This window comes from Equus asinus, chromosome 24 (genome assembly GCF_041296235.1).
Source record: "Equus asinus isolate D_3611 breed Donkey chromosome 24, EquAss-T2T_v2, whole genome shotgun sequence".
NCBI classification, from domain to species: Eukaryota; Metazoa; Chordata; class Mammalia; order Perissodactyla; family Equidae; genus Equus; species Equus asinus.
In genome coordinates, this window is record NC_091813.1 from 14,432,952 (window position 1) to 14,456,356 (window position 23,405).

The following is a 23,405-nucleotide window of genomic DNA, read 5'->3' on the forward strand; positions in this document are numbered from 1 at the left end:
AGAGTCGGAGGTCTGGGAAGACGAATAGGATATGTACATGTTATGGCTTAGTGTCATCTGTAACCTGGGTTACAACAGTTTTCTTTTCTCCCAATAAGAACTGTGAGATCAATTTATAGTATTTCCACATTATAAGTTATATTTTGGGGCAAAAAAAAATCTTCATTTATAAAAACATTCAAGTTAGAGATGAATTTTTAAATGTTACTAAGAGAAACTATCCAAGTATCCAACAGACATTAAAAAAATCCTTTAAGGTTGTAAGGCAGCACTGTCTAATAGGACTTTCTAAGATGATGGAAATGTTCTATTTCGGCATCGTCTAATATGGTAGCCAGTAGCCACATGTGCCTATTAAGGCCTTGAAACATGGCTAGTGTAACAGGGGAACTGAATTTTTAATTAAATTAAAATTTAATAGCCACATGGGCTAGTGGCTACCACAATGGACAAAATAGGCTTACGGTAAGACCTTAATAAAGCACAAACCAACTTTTTTCCTGATATTCTAGATCTAGAAATTATTCTCTTGCTATTGTTTCTAAAACATTACTGTCAGAGATGACTTGCCAATCAAGCAATATCCACGCACTCTCCATGGCTTCATTATACCTGTATGTTGGCAAAAACATTATGAAAGTTCTTATCAGAGCTCTAAATTCTTTGAAAATGCCACGCAATTTTTAAATTGCTCAGATCATTTTCCCTGCCAACATTCTGAAAGCAAATTTTCTTTAGATATTTGAATGATGAGAGAATTTCTGAAGGGACAATCAATGAGGTCTTGAATCTTATATAGAGACTGTATCCTTAAATTTGTAATAATAGCTCAATCAGCTTGTTTTATTACAAGTTGAAACAGAAAAGGACAAACTACAAAAATTATTTGTTGTCAAATGTGTGAAATCGTCTAGAATATAGGGAAGGTAAGGTCATTCAACAAATATTTGAGTATCTTCTATGTGCAACTTCACAAAAAATGTTTTCCTATCAAGTGCAAGTAACAGCAAATTGATTTAGAAAAAGTTGCATGCAATAAGCGTTCTTAATTTATGTCAACTAAATATTCAAACCAAGGCCCCCATTTCCTTCATAATGTTGCAAAATTGTGTACTCTTTCTAAAAGGTATAAAAGAGAAGTAAACAGTTATAACATTTGCTGTGTTCAAGAATTAAGTAAAGAAAAAACCAACACCAGATCTCTGGGAAAGAAAGCTTCAGCGGATGGAGTGGTAGTGTCTTTCACAGTTGATCAGAGAGCACCAGCACAGAGTAGCAGCTGACAATCTCAGAGCACTCATGGCTGCAGGCAGCCTGCCCACGAGCTCAGCATGAGTTGGCCCTGTGAACTTACCTGCCGAGTGCCCTGAAGATTTTATTCCTCTTTTATAACAATTTCTGAGTCAGAATTGGAAGTAGATATGCTGTCACAAATGTAAAATCTACTTATTGTAAGAATGAAATCACATTTCTGCCTCTAAGTATTGACTTTTTCTTAGCTGGATAATGGAGGAAGCATTCTAACTGGAGCCCCTGCTTGTTTGGCTGAGGTTTTCCCTCCACATAGCTGTTGGCACAAGCTTTCTACAATGCAAACCTCATTCTGTCGCCTCAAGCTTACAGCTAATTCATGGTGTCCCAGCGCCTAGAGGATGAAGTGTAAGCTCCTCACTGGACCTCGAGAGCCCCACGGGCTGACTTGTGCCTACCCCTGCACCTCCTGCGCTGTCTGCCTGTCTTACGTTCAGCTGTTCCTCACTGCTCACTCCCTGGCAGCCTTCACCCTCTCTCCTGTGCCTTTGCTCACCCCATGTCCTTGGCTGAAATGCCTGCACGTCTCTCACTCCCCCAATTTGGCTGGTTCACTCTAATTCCCTTTCAAGACTATTCAGATACAGCTTTTACCATTGAGAAGGAAAAAAGCAGCCGTTGTCACCTGAGCTGGCCTAATTCTAGCAGCTGGGCTGCGGTGCTCTCCCTCTAAGCGTGAACAAAGCCACTCTATCAGCTTGAGGATCGGGACAAAAAGTAAGAGCCCTCCATAACCAGGGCCAAGGGCAGACGGAAACAAGAATGCTCTACACCACAATAAGGGGCACACTTCCTCTTGCCGTGGCTTCTTCACCACGAGAGCTCCAGCTCCACCTTTGGGATCAAGAGACTCAATCCTAAATTGCTACTGCTTCTGACAGCACCAATTCCAGAGCAAAACACTGGTTCTTTACAGTCTCCTCAGGTCTAAACTCCTCTCAACTCCCTCACCGAGATGCCCAGTGGGTCCTCAGGGCGTGCCTTCTCCCTCACTGCAACACGCCAAGGACCCCGCCTTTGTTCAAGCACGGATGTTCCTCATGGTCTTTGGCCGGAGGGCGTCGACACCAGAGGGCTTTCCTATCTGCTCCCAGGCTGGCTACACACCTTGCCTCCTCTGTTCCAGAGACGCAGCCTGTATTATATTGAAATTCTGTTCATCCATGCCTGTCTCCCTCTGGAGATGATGGGTCCCACAGGAACCAAGTCTTGTTCATTTTCTTTGTCTTATTAATTTTTAAGTCCTCAGTACCTGACAAAGAACCTAGGGCATAGGAAGTTCTCAGAAACTGTTTACAGAATGAATGAAGTACGGCACACACTGCACGTTACTCGCATCCAAGATTTAAAGGTGGGGCTTCATGTAACGCATCATCATTTTATGACATTTTCAACTACAACCTCATCTGGTTAAAGAATGCAGTCTCGGGTTCTATGAGACCTAGTCCTACTCATCCCCTTGCTTCTGAATATTCCATTTTCTGAAGCATATGGGAAAACAAATTAACCTTAGCTTTGGAGAATGGACAGATTTAGACACATGTCAAGGTAGAAAAAGCTTTTGAAAAAAATCTAAACAAACTAAAAGTTTTCATAAGTCCATAAAAATGATGATAAAAATGCAGTATTGGAAGAAGCAAGCTGTTGACCATCAACACCGAGGAAAAGAGACAAAACATATCAAGTTTTACATGGCAAGACCTGTTCACAATGCATTAAATTCTTTTTCTCTGTTCCTTAGGGGAAAGAAGTGCATGACTCATTTGATTAACATCACAGAGGACACTAAGATCTCAAAGTAACTTTCTATATTGCATGGCTGATTTCTGCTAAGTTTTTGCCAACCTTTGACAAAAACCAAGAGTGGCTGTATTTTTTAGACTTCAGCAGCTTATAGACATTTGTAGCAAAATTTAAAAACTTAAAAAGAAATGCGAATGAGTAACTATTTAATTGCTGCCCGGTTACACTATACATAAAAATTAAAGGGGCAGCCCCAGTGGCCTAGTGGTTAAGTGCAGCGTGCTCCGCTTTGGAGGCCCGGGTCTGGTTCCTGAGTGTGGACCTACGTCACTCATCTGTCAGTGGCCATGCTGTGGCGCCGGCTCACATAAAAAAGAGAAAGATTGGCAGCGGTGTTAGCTCAGGGTGAATCTTCCTTAGCAAAAAACAAACAAAACAAAAAACATTGAAAATATCAATAAAGTAACTTAATGGGCAAAAAGTTTTATGCAAAATATTTTATGTTCTTAAACTAATAAAGTGACTATGAAGCTACTGCCAATGCTAAGAAAAGACTGTATATATTTTAATTTTTCCTACTGTTCTCATCTTCTTTCTTTTATTCCTCCTAAAAGGCAAATATTTTATTTCCATGGCTTGAAAATTTACTATATTAAATATACTAGATTTTTACTTCTGACTTGCTATTGTGCTTAAGTGATACAAATCTAGCTTTAATAAGATATGTTTTTTAAAGAGCTACTCTAGAGGAGCAAACAGGTATATATCATATACTATTATATATAATAAATGTGCTGTTCTCCTCATTAAATTATTCTCATTTAAAATACAGATAAAAACACACTAGTTAGTTTTTTAACAACTAACATTTACAATGTAACTATAAGATTCCTTTCATAAATAACATGTTTTATTTTCTACTAATTAAGAAGAAAAGACAAACCAGACTTACTTGATAATTATTACTCTACAAGGTTTAAAATGACTTAAAAAAGTAATTTTTCGGGGCTGGCCCTGTGGCCCAGTGGTTAAATTCGCATGCTCTGCTTTGGTGGCCCAGGGTCCTGCTGGTCTGGATCCTGGGTGCAGACATGGCACTGCTCATCAGGCCATGCTGAGGCGGTGTCCCACATAGCACAATCAGAAGGACCCACAACTAGAATATACAACTATGTACTGGGGGGCTTCAGGGAGAAGAAAAAAGAAAAAAAAAGAAGATAGGCAACAGTTGTTAGCTCAGGTGTCAATCTTTAAAAAAAACAAAAAGTAATTTTTCATAGATTTCATCTAGGACAAACGGAAATTTCTTAGACAAAACAAACCAATACTTTGTGCATTTATTTCATTGGCTTGGTCTACTTTGCCTGGAACATGCACAATAGAAATACGTATTAAAAAAATTAGTATCTTAATTCTGAAGAAAAAAAGGTTCTGAAATTATCTTTTTTTTTTAGAAAGACTGGTCCTGAGCTAACATCTGTGCCCATCTGCCTCTACTTTGTATGTGGGATGCCGCCACAGCATGGCTTGATAAGCGGTACATAGGTCTGCACCTGGGATCTGAACCGGCAAACCCTGGGCTGCCAAAGTGGAGCACACGAACTTCACCATTACACCATTGGGCTGGTCCCCTGAGATTATTTTTAAGATGTGCCAAAGTCCATACCTGATTTCTTAATGATGAAAGAATGTATTCCTTTTCATACTGGGAGATTCTCATGTGAGTTTCTGGTGTATCACTGACTAGTGAGATCCATAAAATAAACCAAATGATTCCAACTATACCTTAAAATAGAAAAATAATAGTTAAAATTAAAATGCAACAACAGCAAGTTTTACATGCCTTGAAAAAATTATGCAACAATACACTCATTGTAAAATTGGTTTCAGCTTAGCTTTCATTTCAAGTTCCTCTCCAAATTCTTTAATAGGATAACTGCTATCTGTATTGTTTCCTATAAATTTTGAAGAGAACAACTTTTAACCACAAGACCCTGTCTATCAGGGTCTACCAGACAAATCTTTAAAAAAATAAACTTCCACAATCTATTATTTCCACAGGGACCTGTTTTTGTTTATTGATTTGTTTTTTGTTTTGATTGCAGATACAGTTCTGGCATGAAATGTCTATGTGGCAATCTAATTTACTAAAAATGTGTACCATCCTGCTAATGAAATTGAGAAACGAAGGCCCTGGGACTAAATACAAAGAAAAAAAGATTAAAACTACCAAGTGAGAGCACCTTACTTTGCTCGAGAAGAAATATTTTCAAAATACACATTTTAATAATATTCAACATAGTAATTTATTCAGTAGCAATTTCTATTGAGAAATATTCCAAAACTAACACCAGGTCTAACTCAGCTAGAGCCTTTCAACCATATCAAATTTAAAAACAAGTTATCAGTAAGTGTTTTAGAGCTTTGTGGTTTAGGAGGTGGTTATTTCAGTGAGTTAAAATATATATTTTTAACCAATTATTAGGCTACTATTACATTTTGGGTTTGTTACATTATAATTTAGGTTAAATTTTTGAATAAACTTACCAAAAAGGTAGAAGACATAAGTCCAATTCATATACAAGCAAATTATTCCAGAAAGAGGAAGAGAAACTACTGTTCCAAGCTGTGCTCCTAGAACAACAACAAAGACTTCATAAACTTTGGAGAGAGAGGAACAAAGAAGGGGCAGGTCTCCTGCTAAAAGAAGAAGCTAACAGATAATGGAGAAAAGAAAGAATGAATCAGATCCCACAGGAGGTGAATTAGTCACATGTAAACATAAACAATCCATTCTCTTAAAGGATTATTAAAAAACTCACAATACATAAAACATATACATTAATAAGTAGTTACCTCAGTTACAACTATGTAGCTATTGATGAATTAAAAGGCATCAATCAGTATAAGACCTCCTACATAATATGAGCTAGTAAAGCACAGTAGTCGTAAATGTGTTAGAAATCAGGTGTTTGGGGAAAGGTTCAAAGATGGTCTCTAAAGCTGATAAACATAACCGGCAGCATACTTGATGAAATAAGAATGAAGCTTCCAGTAATCTGATTTGCCCCAAATATATTACAAACAATTATTTCAGATAAACGAATAATAAAATTCATTTTAACCACCAAACACAAGACATCTTAGTAGGTACAGTGGGAGCTAAAATAATCAGACATTGTTTCTAGTCACAAGTTTTAGTCTTACATAGGAAATAAATATAAACAAATAATTATTATGTGTTAAGCGTCACCGAGCAATACGGAAGTTCAAACACGGGACAGATTTCCTCTGACTTCCAAAGGTCAGGGAAGGATCTCAGAGGTGGCAGCAGACTTTGAAAAGATGAGTAAGATTTGGTCTCATAGAAATAAGGTAAGAAAGAAGACTCAGAGGCAGATGTAACAGGATGAGCACAGGAAAGGAAGTAGGAAAGAGGGTGGGTTTGGGAATGTCACTTGGGCGCAGGAAAGGAATAGAAGGTAAAGGCTGGAAACATAGGTTGGATAGTTACTGAATATCTACTCCACGTCAGCCACTGTGTGCCAGGACCAGACTAGCTGAAACCAAGCAGTGAAGACTATAAAGAATCCGGCCCCTGATTCATGCTTCGACTTTATTCAATATGTAAAGAGGGACCACAGATGGTACCTGTTCTTGGACTTATCATCACTTTCTCATGTCAATCTCTACATAGCTGCAAGAAGCACCTTTTTAAAATGTAAACTGGATCGCGCCTCTCTCTTGATTGAAACCTCTGAAGCTCCCCCATTGTATTTTGGAAACAAAACACAACTACATTCCTTTCTGTGGCCTGAAAGGCCTGATATAATCTGGCTCTTGTCTGTCTCTCTAACCTCATCTTCTGCCATTATCCTCTTGATCCGTGATGTTCTAGCCACCCACAGTGGTTTTCACTTCTCTGAGACCTGTGTTATCTCCTGCCTGGGCCCTTGTACATGCTGTTCTGGTTGGCTGGAATGCTCTTCTCTCTGCGTAACTGGCTCCTCCTTATCCTTCAGATTTCAGTTTAGAGTCACCACATAGAGGCCAGTCTCAATCACTGTATCTAAAAGTAGTCAGGTCAAAATATTTTCATTCAGTCTGTGATCTGGGAAAATTATAAATTCACATATAAAGCTCATGCTATCTCACCCATAGATCAAAATGATGGCAAATAAATGCACAGGAAAAAGACGTATGAAGAGAGAGGCTGTGAGCCATGATATGCTCACTAAACAATCAAATTTAATCACAATTTAAGGAAAAAAGTGTTCAATTTTCCAGCTGTTGGACCAAAAAAAACAGCATCCTCTATACCAATATACGAAAATGCAACATGTTTTGAAACAAATGATGATGGACGGAGGAAATGAAATTAGTCAATTAAGCCACATTGCTCTATGTCACTGAGGCAAAGAGAAAAATTAATAATAAAGTTATGCCCCCAAAACCTTATTTTCCCCCAGAGGAGGCATCTGCCATTGCATGATCTGGTGTGCAGACACTTCTTCCCTGAGGCTGATATATACATAACAAGTTGTAGCAAACACTCTTACAAGAACAGTTATCTCACCTGCATATGAAATGCTAAGAAGCTTGCTTCTCTCAAGCGGGGGAGCCCAAGAAGACCACATGGCATGCATGGCTGGAAAAGTGACACCCTGAGGAGGGAAAAAGATATTTTTGATGAAATACAAAGTAGTTTTGTTAACGTTTTAAGTTCAGTTGAGTATTTTGTTGAAAGAGACATTTCTGGATAAAAATCAAACTAGAATCAGGTTCCATGAAGTGAGATGTCTTCACACTGCTGAGTGAAAATGCCGCATACCGAAGTACTTTCCAAGTACCATAATGAAGCACTTTGAAAATCTGAACAAAGATCTGTGGATTCTCTCAACTGGTTTGAAGACTGCAAGGTAAGGGTTACAGTAAATCTAAAAGAACGTTACTCATTCACTTTATTAACGGCCTGAATGAAATGGGAATGTCACCAATACCTAACTTTTAAAAATACTGAGCTAATACTTTGGGAAGCCAGTCCTGGTGGTCTAGTGGTTAAGATTCGGGGCTCTCACCTCCACAGCCTGGGTTTCTTCCTGTTCTGCTCAGGTAACCACACCGCCAGTCTGTTGGTTGTCATAGTGTGGCGGCTGCACGTTGCTGTGATGCTGAAAGCTGTGCCACCAGTATTTCAAATACCAGCAGGGTCACCCATGGTGGACAGGTTTCAGCGGAACTTCCAGACTAAGACAGACTAGGAAGAAGAACCTGGCCACCCACTTCCGAAAAAATTGGCCATGAAAACCGTGTAAACAGCAGTGGAGCATCATCTGATACAGTGCTGGAAGGTGGGAGGATGCTGCAAAAGACCAGGCGGGGGTCTGCTCTGCTGGACACAGGGTCACTAAGTGTCAGAATCCACTCGACGGCACTAACAACAACACTGTGGGATACTGGAATAAAATTCAAATTGACCTCAATCAACAGGAAAAATGGTCCTACCAAAAAAAGGGTGAATTCAATTGAGTGTTTATAGTCTTTTTTTGTTTTTTCTAGTGATAACTAGCCTAGTAAATGCCAATTACTCATGCGGAGAGGCAATGGAGCAGTGTGGGCAGGGAGGCTCAACGAGACTTGGGAGAGGAGCAGATGCTGCAGGAGTGGAAGGAAGAGGTTTTGGCAAATTCGAAGCAGAGGTTCGTAGCTCTCCTCGGCCGCTCACTAACTGTGGCTCAGATAGATTAGTTACCTTCCTTGAACTTCAGGTTCTTTATCTGTAAAACAGATAATACTCTATCTTGCATGACTGTCGTAAAGATAAATGATGGGAAGTGCTATCATAAATGGAGAGAATAAGTGCTTTAATACTTTGTACTTTCTGCTGATTCTTTCAAAAACAAAAAAAGAAAAAAGAAATACTAATGGAAGGCAAAAATGATTTAGGCAGCACTGCAACTCGATAAGAATCTGTATCATGGAGCATCCACAGGATGAGTCATTAGAGAATAAAGCTTAAGATGTTCAGAAATGTCCACAGAGATTCTGTTGTTTACAGACAATGCAGGCATATTTACGATGCTAGTGATGAAAGTGATGAGTTAGATGCTAGTGATGAAAGATGCTGACCTAAGTTCATGAATCAGGCGATGTACATGTGATACATACTGGAAGAATGGAGAAAGATGAAAGAACCGAAGAATAAACACAACTTAAATTCTATTTGGAAATAAAATGGTCACTTGAGATAGCAGTTGTAATATAATCAACATATTATAATGCTAAATTAGTGGCATAAACAGGAAGCTAAAATATGGGAATACATTCAGCAAGGAGATTCCAATATCTGGATCAGAGAAAATATACTACAATTAAGTATATTTTACTCAGGTGAGGAGAAGAGGAAGCTGGTAATAGAGGGGTTTTTTATCTTGTAGTCAAGAGGGTTTATTTAGTACACCTCTGTTCGGTAAGGACAAAATAAGAACGTTCAGATGAGTGACCAAAGCTTAAATTGAAATAGCACTTGGCAATTTCCAAAGTATTCTAGCAATCCTCACCCCACCTGAGCTGGGACCGAGGATGCGGCAGGCGCTTAGTCCCAATTTTAAAACTGACAGAACTGAGGTCTAGAGACTAGGACCCACCTAAGCTTTCACCCTTACATACAGTGGAGTTATTACTCAAACTCTGATTTTATGACTCCAGTCAGTGTTTTTCCAACACCGCACGAGACCCTGTTACCTAAAATAATCTTGCTATACACAAAACCCAGAGGTCACTATCTTGCTTGGGTAAAGAAATGTTAAGAGAGAGCAAAAGAAACCTACGGTTCAGTTTCACGGGTAGAAGTTCAAAGTTAGAAACAAAAAAAGATCATTATTTAAAGATGGAGGTACACACGATGAAATGCAAAACAGAAGTGGAAAGGAAAAGAAAGATAAGGAATTTAAAACATTTTAAATAAAAATCTTAGAAAGAGAGGAAAAAGAGATAAAAATGAATAAAAACAATTCTAAAAGCAGCAGAAAGGCCAGAAGAATCACAGAACTAAAGAAAGATAGTTACATAAAATGACAAATTGTTTGTCTCTAGGACCAGAAAAAAGAACAAATGATAAAGAAGAAGTTCTATGAATAACAACAAATTTAAAGGTAAGACAAGGCAATTCAACAATCTATTGTGTAAATATGTTTAGATCTGAGCAATCAATGATCGAGCAGAGATAAACTGTGACAAAAGTTCAAGAGGTTAAGGATGGTCTCTCTCACTATTTTAATAGGGGCTTATTTTCTTGTCTCCTGAGGGAGGAAAGAGTAGGGAAAGCTGTGAAGTGTTCCCTGGAACATGTTTGCTCTAGTCTTCCAGCAAAGCCTCCAACTTTGGGGTGCTCCTGATGTGCATCAAGGCTGCCCCAGGTAGAGAAGCCCAGGGCATCCTCACCTACATGCCAATCTATATGACCAGATGGATTTTATGGTGTGGATTAAGGCTGCCCCAGGGAGAGAAACCCAGGGCATCCTCACTTACATGCTGATCTATATGACCAGATTCATATCTAAAGTTATATGACCGCACAATAACCAGACCCCATCTGCACTGAAATCATTTAATGACTTTTTACATCATCTTTTCTTTTTCCAGTAAAAATAAGTCACGTACCCCTGCCTTATAAATTTAGCCCTAACCCTCAACTCAGGGCAGCAGCTCTTTACTGCCCATGGGTCTGTCCCCACGCTATTCCACACGATTTTCTAAATAAAAGAGCACTACTGGCAGACCTTGAGAGTCCAAGAAATCTTTCTTTCGATTCTTCAGCTTGCCGTCCCCACATCATTTCTGGTGGCCCGAACGGGGATCTTGCTTCATCGGCTTGTGAGCTGGAGTTCTGGTAAGTGCCCTTTTCTTCCTTGTGCCTTTCTCTTTTTCAAGGATGGATCTAAATTCACTTCTTCATCGGGAACTTTCTTGGACAGCTGTATGAATCCACGTTTGCTGCCCATGGCTACTCTATGGGGCAAATCGTGGTATTCAGCTTGAAGAGAATCAGTACCTTAAGCCTCAGGGTGATGTAGAATGAATTAATCCATTCCTTCCTGACTCTGTCTCTAATATATAAGTTTTACGTGGGCACGGGTCAACCACTTAAGTCATTAGGATGGTCACCAATCTCCAAGACTCCTGTGGAAAGTTTCTTTTCCTAAGGCTGGATTGGGATCCCTCCCTATGCTCCTGACCACACTCTGAACTGCGGGAAAGTCCCAATTGGGATTACGGTTCAAGGAAAGTACCAAACTCTAACCTTTGCTTGAGTATGGGAACCGGTTCTTGGGAGAATGGCTTCAGGCTGCAATTGGGTAGAATGTCCCCCAGACTGGCAGAAAATTCCTCACTGTTTTTCTCTATCCTTTTATCTTGGGGACCATTTACCAGGCACCTATTACTGCCAGGCAGAATAGGGAAGATGTTCAAGGGATGCCCCCATCATCCCTTGCTACAGGAACCCCATTGGGGGGATTTTCAAGGTAATGCTTCCTTTTCTCTCTGGGACCATTCACCAGGCACCTATTCCTGCCAGGCAGAATAGGGAAGATGTTCAAGGGATGCCCCCATCATCCCTTGCTACAGGAACCCCACTGGGGGGATTTTCAAGGTAATGGCTCTTTTTCTTTCATCTCTCTTAAAGTTCTTTTCTCTCGGGGACCATTCACCAGGCACCTGTTACTGCCAGGCATAACAGGGAAGGTATACAAAGGATGCAATGCCAGGGGACGCCCCCATCACCCCTTGCTATAGGAACCCCATAGTAGGAACAATGGTAGGACGCTGCCCTAGGTTCAGGGGGATTTTCAAGGTAATGGACCCGTTTCTTTCATCTCTCTTAGAGTTACAATGGCCATTTTGGTCTCCTTTTGAGCTTTGCAACCGGGAAACAAAGAAATCTTTAAAGAGTCAAAGGCTCCACCCCTGGGAGCCCCAACTTTGGGTTTCCGGGCCTGATTACCCCGGCGACCCCAAGTGGGGTGCCCTCTCTTGATGGTTGACTCAGAGTATTTTAGTCAACTACTGAGTTGGCTATGAAGGTAGGAGACCTGTGATTTATTCTGTGAACTGTCATGCTAGGGTAGTGTGCCCCAGCACGGGAACTGTTGTGTGAGTCTTATCTTGATAACCCTCAGGAAGAGGCCATGAGGGTAGGGCTGATCTCTTCTTTTCCTTTCTTTGTCTGTTTTGTTTATCATCTCCTCTGTTGTTACCAAGGCAAGGTTAAGTTCAGGCTGGACGTGACCAGAACCTGGACCTTCTGTAAAATCGAAAACTTGAGAACATTTTGTCAGGGACTTAACTCTCAACCCTGGCACTGGGAGCCCCGGCCTCCAGCCAGTTCCAGGCCTTTGCCTCCTGCTTCCCTGCCTCAACCGTGCTGGCTCAGGGACAAAGTGCCCTGGCTAAGTGGGACTTGACTAAATCTTATAATTATGTTGACACCTGCAATCGGGCTCTGCACCCTTCTCCAGTCCACTGTCAGTCGGACACTGGCTTTACTGCCATGAGGAACGCCGTAAGCATCCCCAGAGACTCACCACTCGGCTGCATTCTAACTAATTGGAAACACTTTCAATTGCATGGGTTATGCCCCAGAAACTCCAGCCGGGAGAAAACTTGAGGGGTTTCTCTGTGCCTTTACGATGTAGTTGGACAGGTAGATCAACCTAGAATGTCATTCAAGTTACAATCCAGTTTCTAGGAAATCAAGAGCAACTGTCCTTAAAAATCCTTTCAAGACTGGAAATACAGCTCTAGAGGCAGTTCAGATTCCACCCAGTTCCTTTATCTCGAAAAAGGATTATCATCTCCCCTCTCTAGGAACTACTACCTAGCCCATCACTAATTCCGAAGAGTTAAAAAAAAAAAGGGGTGGGGAGGAAAAAAACAGCCATAAGTGTGCCCTTGCCAAAAAATCGAGCATCTTGAGTATCTTCTCCACAAATATTGGTAAAACAATAGCTGTGCAGTCTCTGTATACGTGTGTCTATATGTATGTTATATGTGTGATATTTTACCTCAGGATGGTATGGCCAAAATTAAGAGCTCTGTTTAATTGGCTTAAAGTAAGTGCTTACATAAATTCTAAATGTAGGAGAAATTAATCCAATGTCCTTCAAGTTAACGTGATGTGAATTAATCTTTGGTAAATGAAAGCTTGTTTAAGTTTGTTGGTTTGATTGAAAATAGTCTTGCTGTCAGAGCTGCTGGTATTTGCATACGATGCAGGCATGCAGCCTGGGTTTACTAGTCAAATAAGTTCACGTTGTCTGTTAGAAATTTGTCAGCAAAATAATAGCTTTAAATGAGGACCAGTTTTGTCTAATGTCTCATGACGTTTTCGTAGGTAATCTGAACATAATTGTTGGAAACAAATAATTTAAATAGATAAAAGTGGGTACAATATCTGTTTTATGGTCTGTATACTCGGGGGGAAAAAAACAGCTTCCAAATTCTTTTTGATAGCAATCTTGAGTTTTGCCAAGTTAAGTTAAATGATAAAAATCTGAGTATCTGGGTCATCTTTGGATTGGATAGAACACAAACATTATTGCTAAACATATCTAAGTTATCTACTTTTGGCTTCTTATTGCAGAGAGGCTAAAAGTCTTTGGGTCTGTTACTGTAAAGCGGCGTGTTTCCAGAAATTATGAAGTGTTTAGAATGCTGATATAAAAGACAATTTGTAATTGCTTACCTTTTTAGCGTCCACTAGGGTCTGTTAAGGGTTAAAAGTTCTAATTAACATATATAACTGAAGCTACTGGAAATTAATAAGGAAAACAGCTCTGTATTCAAGGAAAGTTAAAATGTATGTTTTCAGTAAGGAGGGTATAAAGAATGGAAGTATTTTTGTTTGTTGGGTTAAGAAAGATAAATTTGTCCTAATGTACTAGAAGGGAAGAAAGCAAGCATGGGACAAATTCTGAAGGCAAAAGAAAGTTGAGGAAGGTTTGTGAAAGAGAAATTCAGAAAGGAGTTTTACGCCTGCTCAAGTAGACTAAGATTAAAGTAAATCTAATTAAGTAAATGAGTTTTAATGTTAAAAATAAGCTGGTGCAGAAATTAAAATTTGGCTTTCTCTTGAAGGATAATTTTCTTGAACTTTTGGCCTGCTCTAACTCTACCTAAGAGATAAAAATCTATGTTTTGTTAAAATAATTTCCTATATTCAGAAAGAAAGAGGTCTCTCCTAAAATTTTTTGACTGTGTTGTTTGCTCTTGACTGTTTCTGTTGTCTCTTTGAATGGATACCTGAGCATTGTTTCACAGTGAGTGTTGTTTCCTATTTGAACGAGTGTTTTAAAAACTTTTGATATTTTTGACAAGCTTCTCCCTCAAAAATATTCACATCCTGAATGAAGGCTTTCTTTTGACCTGGTGGATGGAAGAAAAATTTCTCTGAGGATTTTCAGAGGGCCCCTGAGACTTCTCAAAGAAATTTGTTCTCTCTCTTCCTATAAGGAGGAAAATACTAAACTAATTAGGCTTATTTGGTCTATTAAACTACATGGGAAGCATTGTCAGATAAGTGATGATAAACTTCCTTAGGTGGTATTATGTGGGTAAATGCTATTAATACAGGTGTCTTAAAATTATATAGCATTCCTAAAATTCTGATCTGTCCTGGTTATCAGTCATAATTCTAGCTATTATCTAGAAGTGTTGTATGTCACAGAAGTAGCTAAGTTTCTTTGTCAATTGCCCTTTTGAGTCTTTTGTCATTTGCAGATAGTTGCTGTTTTACTCTGATGCTTTTTGCTTTTGCCAATATTTTTCGTCTTCAGAGAAATTCCTGGAAAGGATTCTGACACAAGGTTCTAAACTACAGGTTTATGATAAACTTTCAGATTATAAAACTGAACTGGGTAAGAAATTAGAGAATTCTAACGGAGAAACTGAGCTCACAGACCTCCTAACAGAAGATTAAGTTCAAGAATTGATTATACAGGACTGTGTGAACTGATGAGGATGATTATAATTTTTTTATGACTTCTGTTGGAAATATTGTTGAGTTTTGATTTCTCAGATTTAAGGAAATCTTTTCTCTTATGCTAACTATGACTTACAGCAATTTAGTGAAATTATATCTTTATGAGCAAAACTGAAACATTTATCTTTTTCTCCCTACCTGATCCCTCCAGAATTTGGAAACTCTTTGTGAGTATGATTATTTCGTGGTAAGATAGTTATTGCATAAGTTCACTAAGAATCTGTTCTCCTTATAACAGGACACATTGGTTATCTTACCAAAGCTTTGACTGGAATGTCATATTTGAGAGAAACATACAGGCTCAGACATGACAAGACAGCTTTTCAGGAACAAAGATTGGACTTTCTGGAAATAAAGCCACTTGGAAATATGGGCCTGGTACCTTGTTTACAGAGATTCTTGCAATCTTGCCTGGTAAGTAAGGAAGCTTGCTTATCTGGCAGGTGCAAGGAACCTCAGAATATTTTGGGGGACCTCGAGAAGAGAGGAGTCCACCCAAACTTGTAGGTATTGCAGGCAAAATCTGATGGCAAGTCCTTGGCTTGGCTTTTCTGGCCTCGAGAGGCCTTTACAGTTCAATCTGACATTCCTCATAAAAAAATTCCAGCAAAGCAGATTTAAAAGAGCCTGCATAATCAATTGCTATTCTTGCTGCACTTATGTAAATACTTGGATCAAGTTTTATTGAAACTACACTTATTTTGCAAACCAGTTAATCTTAATTTGCCTATCTTTTGTAAAAATGAGGGTGATTTTAGAGAGAAAAAATTATGTTTCCGCAGAAGCTATAGTACGCATTCATGGATATTAGATTCTAGCTCTTCTTTTCTACAAGATTCATCTATTACTAATCATAATGTCTCCTTGTGGCCATCCATCTCTGATACCTGGGAGCTCCCTGGCCACAATCAAACCTTTTCCTTCAATACTACTGCCCAAATACTAACTAGATTTGCCTTGTCACAGGTGGATCATAAACAACAAGTTCCAAAGGTAAAGTCCCCAACTTATCGATACACACAGGATGGACTATATCAAATTTGGGACGAATATATTTGGCTCACTCCTATTAGTGGTCAACTCAGTCAAAAGGCCACTCTATGTTGGGAACAAACCAATCACACCTGTGATACATGGCCTAATAGCACCTGACCTATGGGGAAAATTCCCCGTTACATGTGTTCTCATATCATAGCCTTAAAAAAATACTGATTGGTTTGGGACTGACTGGGATAGGCGGCCCAGCATACGTTGGTTAGCCCCTAATGGCACTCAGTAGTTATGTGGCTCCCACTTATGGCCTTGGCTACCACCTGGATGGATTGGACGATGCCCCCTAGGCTTCGTCTGGATGCAGGGTAGAACTACATTTACTATATCTCCTCCTGCTAACCTACCCAACCTGCAACAGCGCTGGACCTGCTCTGTCTTCCACTGTTTCACCTCCTGGACCACCTCTCGTCAAACGATTCTCTCGTCTCCAGAGGATCTGTACACCTTGTCAGCCTTGGACTCCACGGGTGCAGCCTTCCGGTCCGCTGAACCTCCTTCCTATACCTATGGCCCCATTTAGGGACAGCTCTACGACCTTGTACAGCCGGAAGTAGTTACAGAAGATTGACCATCATCCATATCCCCAAAAGATTTCGGGGCCAAATGGGTTCAGGGGGGATTTTATGATGTGGATCAAGGTTGCCCCAGGGAGAGAAGCCCAAGGTGACCTGGCCTATATGCCAATCTATATGACCCGATGGATTTTATGGTGTGGATTAAGGCTGCCCCAGGTAGAGAAGCCCAAGGTGACCTGTCCTACATGCCGAACTATATGACCCGGTGGATTTTTATGGTATGAATTAGGGCTGCCCCAGGGAGAGAAGCCCAGGGCATCCTCACCTACATGCTGATCTATATGACCAGATTCATATCTAAAGTTATACGACCGCACAATAACCAGACCCCGTCTGCACTGAAATCATTTAATGACTTTTTACATCATCTTTTCTTTTTCCAGTAAAAATAAGTCACGTACCCATGTCTTATAAAATTAGCCCTAACCCTCAACTCAGGGCAGCAGCAGGAGCTCTGACCGCCCATGGGTCCTGTCCCCATGCTATTCCACACTATTTTCTAAATAAAAGAGCACTACTGCCAGACCTTGAGAGTCCAAGAAATTTTTCTTTCGACTTCTCGGCTCACCGTCCCCGCATCACTCCCACTTGAGACTTCACTGACCACACACAAAACCTACTTGGGTTATTTTCTAGTTAATCATTTTTCTAATTAAAGAATAAATCCCTGTTATCCTCCAATGTCAATTTTAGGTTCATATTCGTACCAAAGAATGGGCAAGGAGATGATATAGGGTAAGAAGAAAAACAAAAGAGAGAAAAAAATTACCTCTCCAAGTCCTTCTAGTGCTCTGAGCACAACGAGAGCTCCAACTCCAAAATCTGCGGCAATGGGTGTGAACAGGGTGAAGACAGCAGTGCCAAGGATCCCAAATCCCAGCAGCCGCTTCCCCCCGACTTTGCGAGCAATGTAGCCCCCGGGAACCTGCGTGACGATGTAGCCGTAAAAGAAGGAGCCGAGAATCCACCCCTGGGTCTCTGCATCCCACTGGTACCTTTTACCCTAGAAAGAGCAGCAGGAGAAAAACCAGCTTTTAAGACCTTTACTAAACAGCTTCTTTCTTTCACTGGCATGTAAGTACACATACACGCAATTCTGAAGCACCGTTTCAGCTGAAGCACGTGCAAACTTTCCACTCGGCAGGTAAGTCACCATGACACAGACATGCAGTTTCCAGGACTGAATGGGGAATAACTGAAAGCTATAAACCTCAGGAAGGCCTGCTATTTTATAAGCTAGGCTATCAAATGAGTTGTAGAGGCTTTGTAGGGACCACGACCAACAAGCCTCAAACAAGAGGGACAGGCTTAATGAAGAAAGCTACTAAACAGGGGACTGTAGTGGCTGAACCAGGCTTGTGAGACAGGCCTGGGTTCAAGCCCAGCACTATTCCTTACTGGACTTGTGATCTGGGAAGAACAAATGACAAAGGCACATGAAAGCAGGCCTGACACACTAAGGGTTCACTTAATGTTGGCTATTAGTATGCATAGATATAGATCATTAATATCTCCCCCATTTCAGACCCAGCACTTGAAGAAGCATATAGAACAATACAAAAGGGCAAGAATTTAAACAAAGCCATAAACTTCCCCTTACTAGGAAATGTCCTTGAATTAGCAGCAGCACATACTAAGGTAATAGTGAAGATTTAGGGACTGATCTGAATATCTGACATCTTTAACACCTGGAGCTGTATAATCGAGGCAAGGTGTCAAGAACCGTTCCAGGATTTCTTTCTATTGTCGACACAAGGCAGGTGAAGAAAAGGAGCTGGATCAGCAAAGCTCTCGCCAAAGGGAGAGACACAAAGCAAATCCTTAATTATCCTTGTTTAGCTACCAATTTGTGGCTCATCCGTAGTACTCTAGGACTGCATGAACTGTCCAGCAATTACAGGTCACGGGGTGGAGTGGGGAAAGTGGGTGACATGCACCCAAATATGTATTCAGCTACGGTACTGAAGTCAGACATAAACATTCTTGACAAGTCATTATTTTGTCTGTGTGCTCGTCTGGGAGAAAACCTCTTCCCTGCCTGACGCTCTTGTTTGCAAAGGGCGGAGGAGACATGCCCAAGTGTGATCCATTCCTCTGCAAGCACCGACAATGGACGAAAACAGACTCGTAACAAAGGACACCAGTCCTTCTCTCTGTACTGTCTCCTCGTGTGATAAGCAAAATAAAATACTTTAAGATTGTAAAGTTCAATTTTGAACAAATGATAAACGCACACTTATCAATTCCACTATAACATGAGGCAGGCAAAATGATTTAAGTAGCTTAGGTTCGGCATGTGTAAATTGTGGAAAAGAATGCCCCCATTCTTATCTTTCATTCTGCAGTTGAGATGATCTAAGCTGTCCTTCCACAGGAATCTTGTAAGTAAAACAGCTACTAAAATAATAGTCCTACAAAAACTATTTAGCAACATCTAAAACAACTCAATTTTCTGGTTACGCCAAACAGGTTTTTCCAAATTCTCTTCAAGGATGGTATGTTAATAGAAGAAAGTGAAAAACAACTTTCAAAATGTGCGTTACAGCACAGCCACAGGAGCTATAGTGACAAGTTACTGTTCAACCAGATGCCGGGAAAACACAAAAGACAGCGCCTCAGAGGGGACATGAAGAAAGTGTTCGTGGTTTCTGGAGGATACAGAAAGGCCTTTCAATACCTTTACTTGGACGTATTTTAGGATTAAGATTGTTTGCTTAAAAAATATCACTTACCGTTTGACTACGAAGGATTTTCACGGGAGCAGAATGCTCTGCACACTCCTTGGAAGTTACGTTATCTGCTGAAGTTGTATTTGAATCGACCATATCCACCAGCGCAACACTCAGATTCACACGCAACGCGTAGAGAACAAAGAACCCAAAAAAGGCCAAAACTGCTAAGTTGTAACGAGCAGAGCAGCACACCGGAGCTGAAAGAAAGATTAGGGGAAAACTCTCATTAAAAGAATAACAGATGATACTCTCCAAATCACTGAAAGATGACCTTTCAGAAGTGCACAAATTCATAAACCATGAATATTTTTCTGAGAATATTCTCAGATTAAGCATATCTAAAAACATTTATCAGAGAGAATCTGTTCCCAGTATCTGTAGTTTTGATACACATTTAAGACACGAGAGCCTGACCTGTAAGACAGTTTCTTAAAACTAGGAGGCAGGAACTTTATGAACTCTGCTCAGAAAAATCTCCATTCCAGAGTCAAAACTGAATCCCCAGTTTCTGTTGGCTGGCAAAATATGAGAAAGTAGGTAAGGGGGTTTAATGGCATCATTATTTCTGAAAAACTCTCTAAAACACGGCCAGTAAGTACTCGAGTGCTCACTATAGCACAGCACGTGTACTGCTGACCATGGGTTGGTGGCCAGCCCACCATAAACATAGCACAGCACACAAAATGCACAGTCGAAGCTAGCGCACGAAAACCCTCTCCACAAATTCTTACCTTGAAAAGTATCCTCAGAGGCTGGGCTTGAATCAGAAGCCATGATTAATAGTTAGGGCTCTCCTAAACTAAATGTGTTTAAGAATCCATAAGCAAACTTGCAAAATCTACGACAGTTGCAACTTCTGTGACAGTTGCTCAGTTGATCATGCTTAAAGGGCCCCGAGCAAAAAGGAAAATAAGGGAATGCACCACAACAATGGAAAGGGGAGGCAGAGCAGGCTGGAGGGACCAATGAGAGAAGGACCACGTGAGAGGAGGAGCCTGACTTATTTTTTACTCTAATTATAACTTTAATCTTATGCATATATTTTCTTTTCTCTTCTTTTACTGAGTTGCAGAAATGACGAGGGGATGGGACTTCAGGAAGCTGACTAGTGTGACAGACCCCTTAGTGACAAAGAGAAAGCGGCTAATCCAGGGTCTTACACCTTTAAGTGTGGCAAACACAGAGTGTTTGGTAAGTAGCTGTTGAAAGGTACGAACATCTATTTCATTTAGTAATAAGTTAAAGTTAAATACATATATATGAATATATTTGTGCTTTTATTTGGAAATGACATAGTAACATTATACATGTGTGTTCTCTCCTACTCAGGAATCCTTGTGATTTCACTCGCCCAACCTCAAACATGAGTACATTTTTCAGAGTACAAAGGTCTTGGTAACCTTTCAGACTGAAGCGTTAATGAATAAGGCACAACTATATTTAGGGATATGTTAATATACTATGATCTAACTCACTTTTCTACCAGCCCTCACACACTTAACAACTGCTGTCACTGTTTCTCCTCTGTGCCAGATTTACATCTTTAACAGAGAACTTTTCCTCTGGCACTCTTGACTTCTTCCTTAGCGGGGCGGCTATCAGAGTGACGGCACTATCGCCACAGTTAGGTCCAGGCCTGTGAGAACAGGGTTTCTGAGGCTCTATTCACACCGTGTGCATTACCTGAATCTAGACACATTTGCTCTCTGCTCCAGCCGAATGGGTAGCTGTCTAGTTCAGGACAGTCCGGATACTGCAAGGCATGCTTTATAGGAGAGCACAGTTCTTTATCATCGCTCTGTGTCAGACAATAATGCACAGAAGTGTGGTCTGGGGTCTCATAATCTTGGCAAATTTGGGCACTTAAAATGTGTTACTTTGAGTAATTTGGAGCAAGAAAAATCCAGATTTATACACCGTCTGCTTCGCTAAGGTACTATTTACAAAGCTCATTACCTACCTCAGCAGAGGAGTGATGAGTGATTTTTGGTGTCAAGAGCTTCTCTGGGTGCTGCGTGGAGACGACAAAGGGGGAGAAGTGTGACAGGCGGTGGGGGATGCAGACCCAGGGAGATCACTTCAGCGACTACTGTAGTTTTCCAGGTCAAGACAAGGGTGGCTTAAACTAGAATGAGGCAGAGGCCATGGAGATAAATGGGCAGATTTGAGATAAAATTTAAAGGCAGAACTGACGGCCTTGCCTACATATTAGATGTGGGAGTAGGTGAGAGGGAGGGGTGGAGTTATCAGAAATTCTCTTTTTCTAAACACTTTATTTTATGCTACTCTGACTTGTAAGGTTTTACTCCATTCTGTCCTTATTTGCAGTGACCTTGTTTTACTGTATGTTACCAGTTTCTCCCCATGTGATGCTTGATTTGGACTACGATATGATTATCATGTGAATAGGATGTGGGGCTAGAAGCTTGAGAAGCGAAGGAAAGGTAAGCAAAATGATTTCAATTACTCGTGATATTACCTGAAAATCTCACCTAGAAGAAGTTATGAATGGGCAACTTTAACTTTTTGGGGCACAGTCAAAAATCAGAAAATAAAAAGCCAATATAGATGTCAAAGTATATGACTATGCGGTTTCAAGAAATATTAAAAATAAATGATTTCTAGCTTTATAAGAATGGTTGTTGATTACAGATCAGTCAGAAAGATTTCATTTCAAGAAAGTATGGTGACAGAGCAAAACATGTCTGACTCTGGATCATGTTTGCAGTTGGTCCAACATAAGCATGCTTGCGTGACAAAGAGAACAGCCATTAAGCATCCGCCACATTGAAATCGAGTTCAAAGCAAAACCATGCTTGCATAACGAACAGAGCACCCATCCAAACATCAGCTGCTAAAATATGGTATAAACTTAGGAATGTGGAATAGGCGTAGCTGAAAGGACACAGGCTAATTTCGGGTGAAGCAGGCCCAGGAGTGAATTTCAGTTCTAACTTTCACTGGCAGTGTGTCTTTGGGGAAGTGACTTACTACTTTTCACTTTCAGGTTGCTCAGCTCTAAAGTGAGGCGACCAGCATCCACCTCACTGGGTTGTGGTGGATCAAATGAAATGGTGTAGGGCAGTAGAGTAGACACTCAGGAAAGGGAGTTCCTTTCCTGTTCACCCTGGACAAAGTTATACCAATAAAAGAAGCTGCTACATACGTGTCTAACAAGGGACAAAAGAGTCACATTAATTTGCTTGTGTGTGTGTGTGTGTGTGTGTGAGGGCCTCTTGGAGAAAACATTTGCACAAAGTCTTCATCAATGAACGTGAAGTGACCAGGCAGGTGAGAGGAGGGAGAGCAATACAAGAAAGGCAGCAGCAGGTACAGAAGGAGGGAAAAACAAAGATGAGCCCAGGAAGAGTGGGAACTCCAAGATCTGACGTGGTGGGACTGTGGTACTGTAGTAAGTGGTACAGTGGGTACTGAGTTTCCTAACAAAAAATAATAGCTAATATTTATTGAGCACTTATTATGTGCTCAGTATTAGTTCAAGCATTTTGTCAATAAAAGGGGTTATTATAAGGATTAACTGAGTTGGTACCCGTAATAAGCCTTCAATAATTGTGAATTGTTATTATTATTGCTTTTTCTGGATATTAGGAATTGAAGTAATTTGTTAGGAATTGAGGTTCTCATTTGTGAGAAATCAGGAATTGGGAAAAGAAGTAAGAAGTTGTTGAAGAGAGTGGGGGTGTGAAGTTCCCAGTGAAACATATCGGATTGCTGAGTGAGTAGACACCCAGCCCAAACTGGTGGGCACAATCGGCCCTGGTGTGTGACCTTGAACCACTGCATGCCTGTACTCAGAGGCAGGCACTGGGAAAGCAGACAGCTGGCAGTGAGATGATGTGGTGACAAAGCAGAGAGCAAGGAAATTTAGAGTATGGACAAGAAAATACTGTAATTCCAACCCAAGAAGAAGTAAAATGGAAGGGGCTAATG

The 23,405-nt window shown here is 40.5% G+C and overlaps 1 protein-coding gene across 7 annotated transcripts in view; it reads right to left on the reverse strand.

Annotated features, from left to right (window-relative positions):
• SLC17A5 (solute carrier family 17 member 5) overlaps positions 1 to 23,405 on the reverse strand; it is a 69,444-nt gene that overhangs the window by 40,880 nt on the left and 5,159 nt on the right. For 6 of the 7 annotated variants that reach the window (XR_011497788.1, XM_044757364.2, XM_014828636.3 and 3 more), the window contains exons 2-6: positions 19,455 to 19,651; positions 17,492 to 17,725; positions 7,631 to 7,718; positions 5,602 to 5,688; positions 4,721 to 4,839 (exon numbers count right to left, since the gene is read on the reverse strand). Coding sequence is in view for 6 of the 7 variants with exons in the window: in XM_044757364.2 (XP_044613299.1) it covers positions 4,721 to 4,839; positions 5,602 to 5,688; positions 7,631 to 7,718; positions 17,492 to 17,725; positions 19,455 to 19,651 (725 nt within the window). In the remaining variant the exon portion in view is untranslated. Of the gene's footprint in view, positions 1 to 4,720; positions 4,840 to 5,601; positions 5,689 to 7,630; positions 7,719 to 17,491; positions 17,726 to 19,454; positions 19,652 to 20,185; positions 20,349 to 23,405 lie in introns of those variants that run through there. The other variant, XM_014828638.3, reaches the window with a different exon arrangement.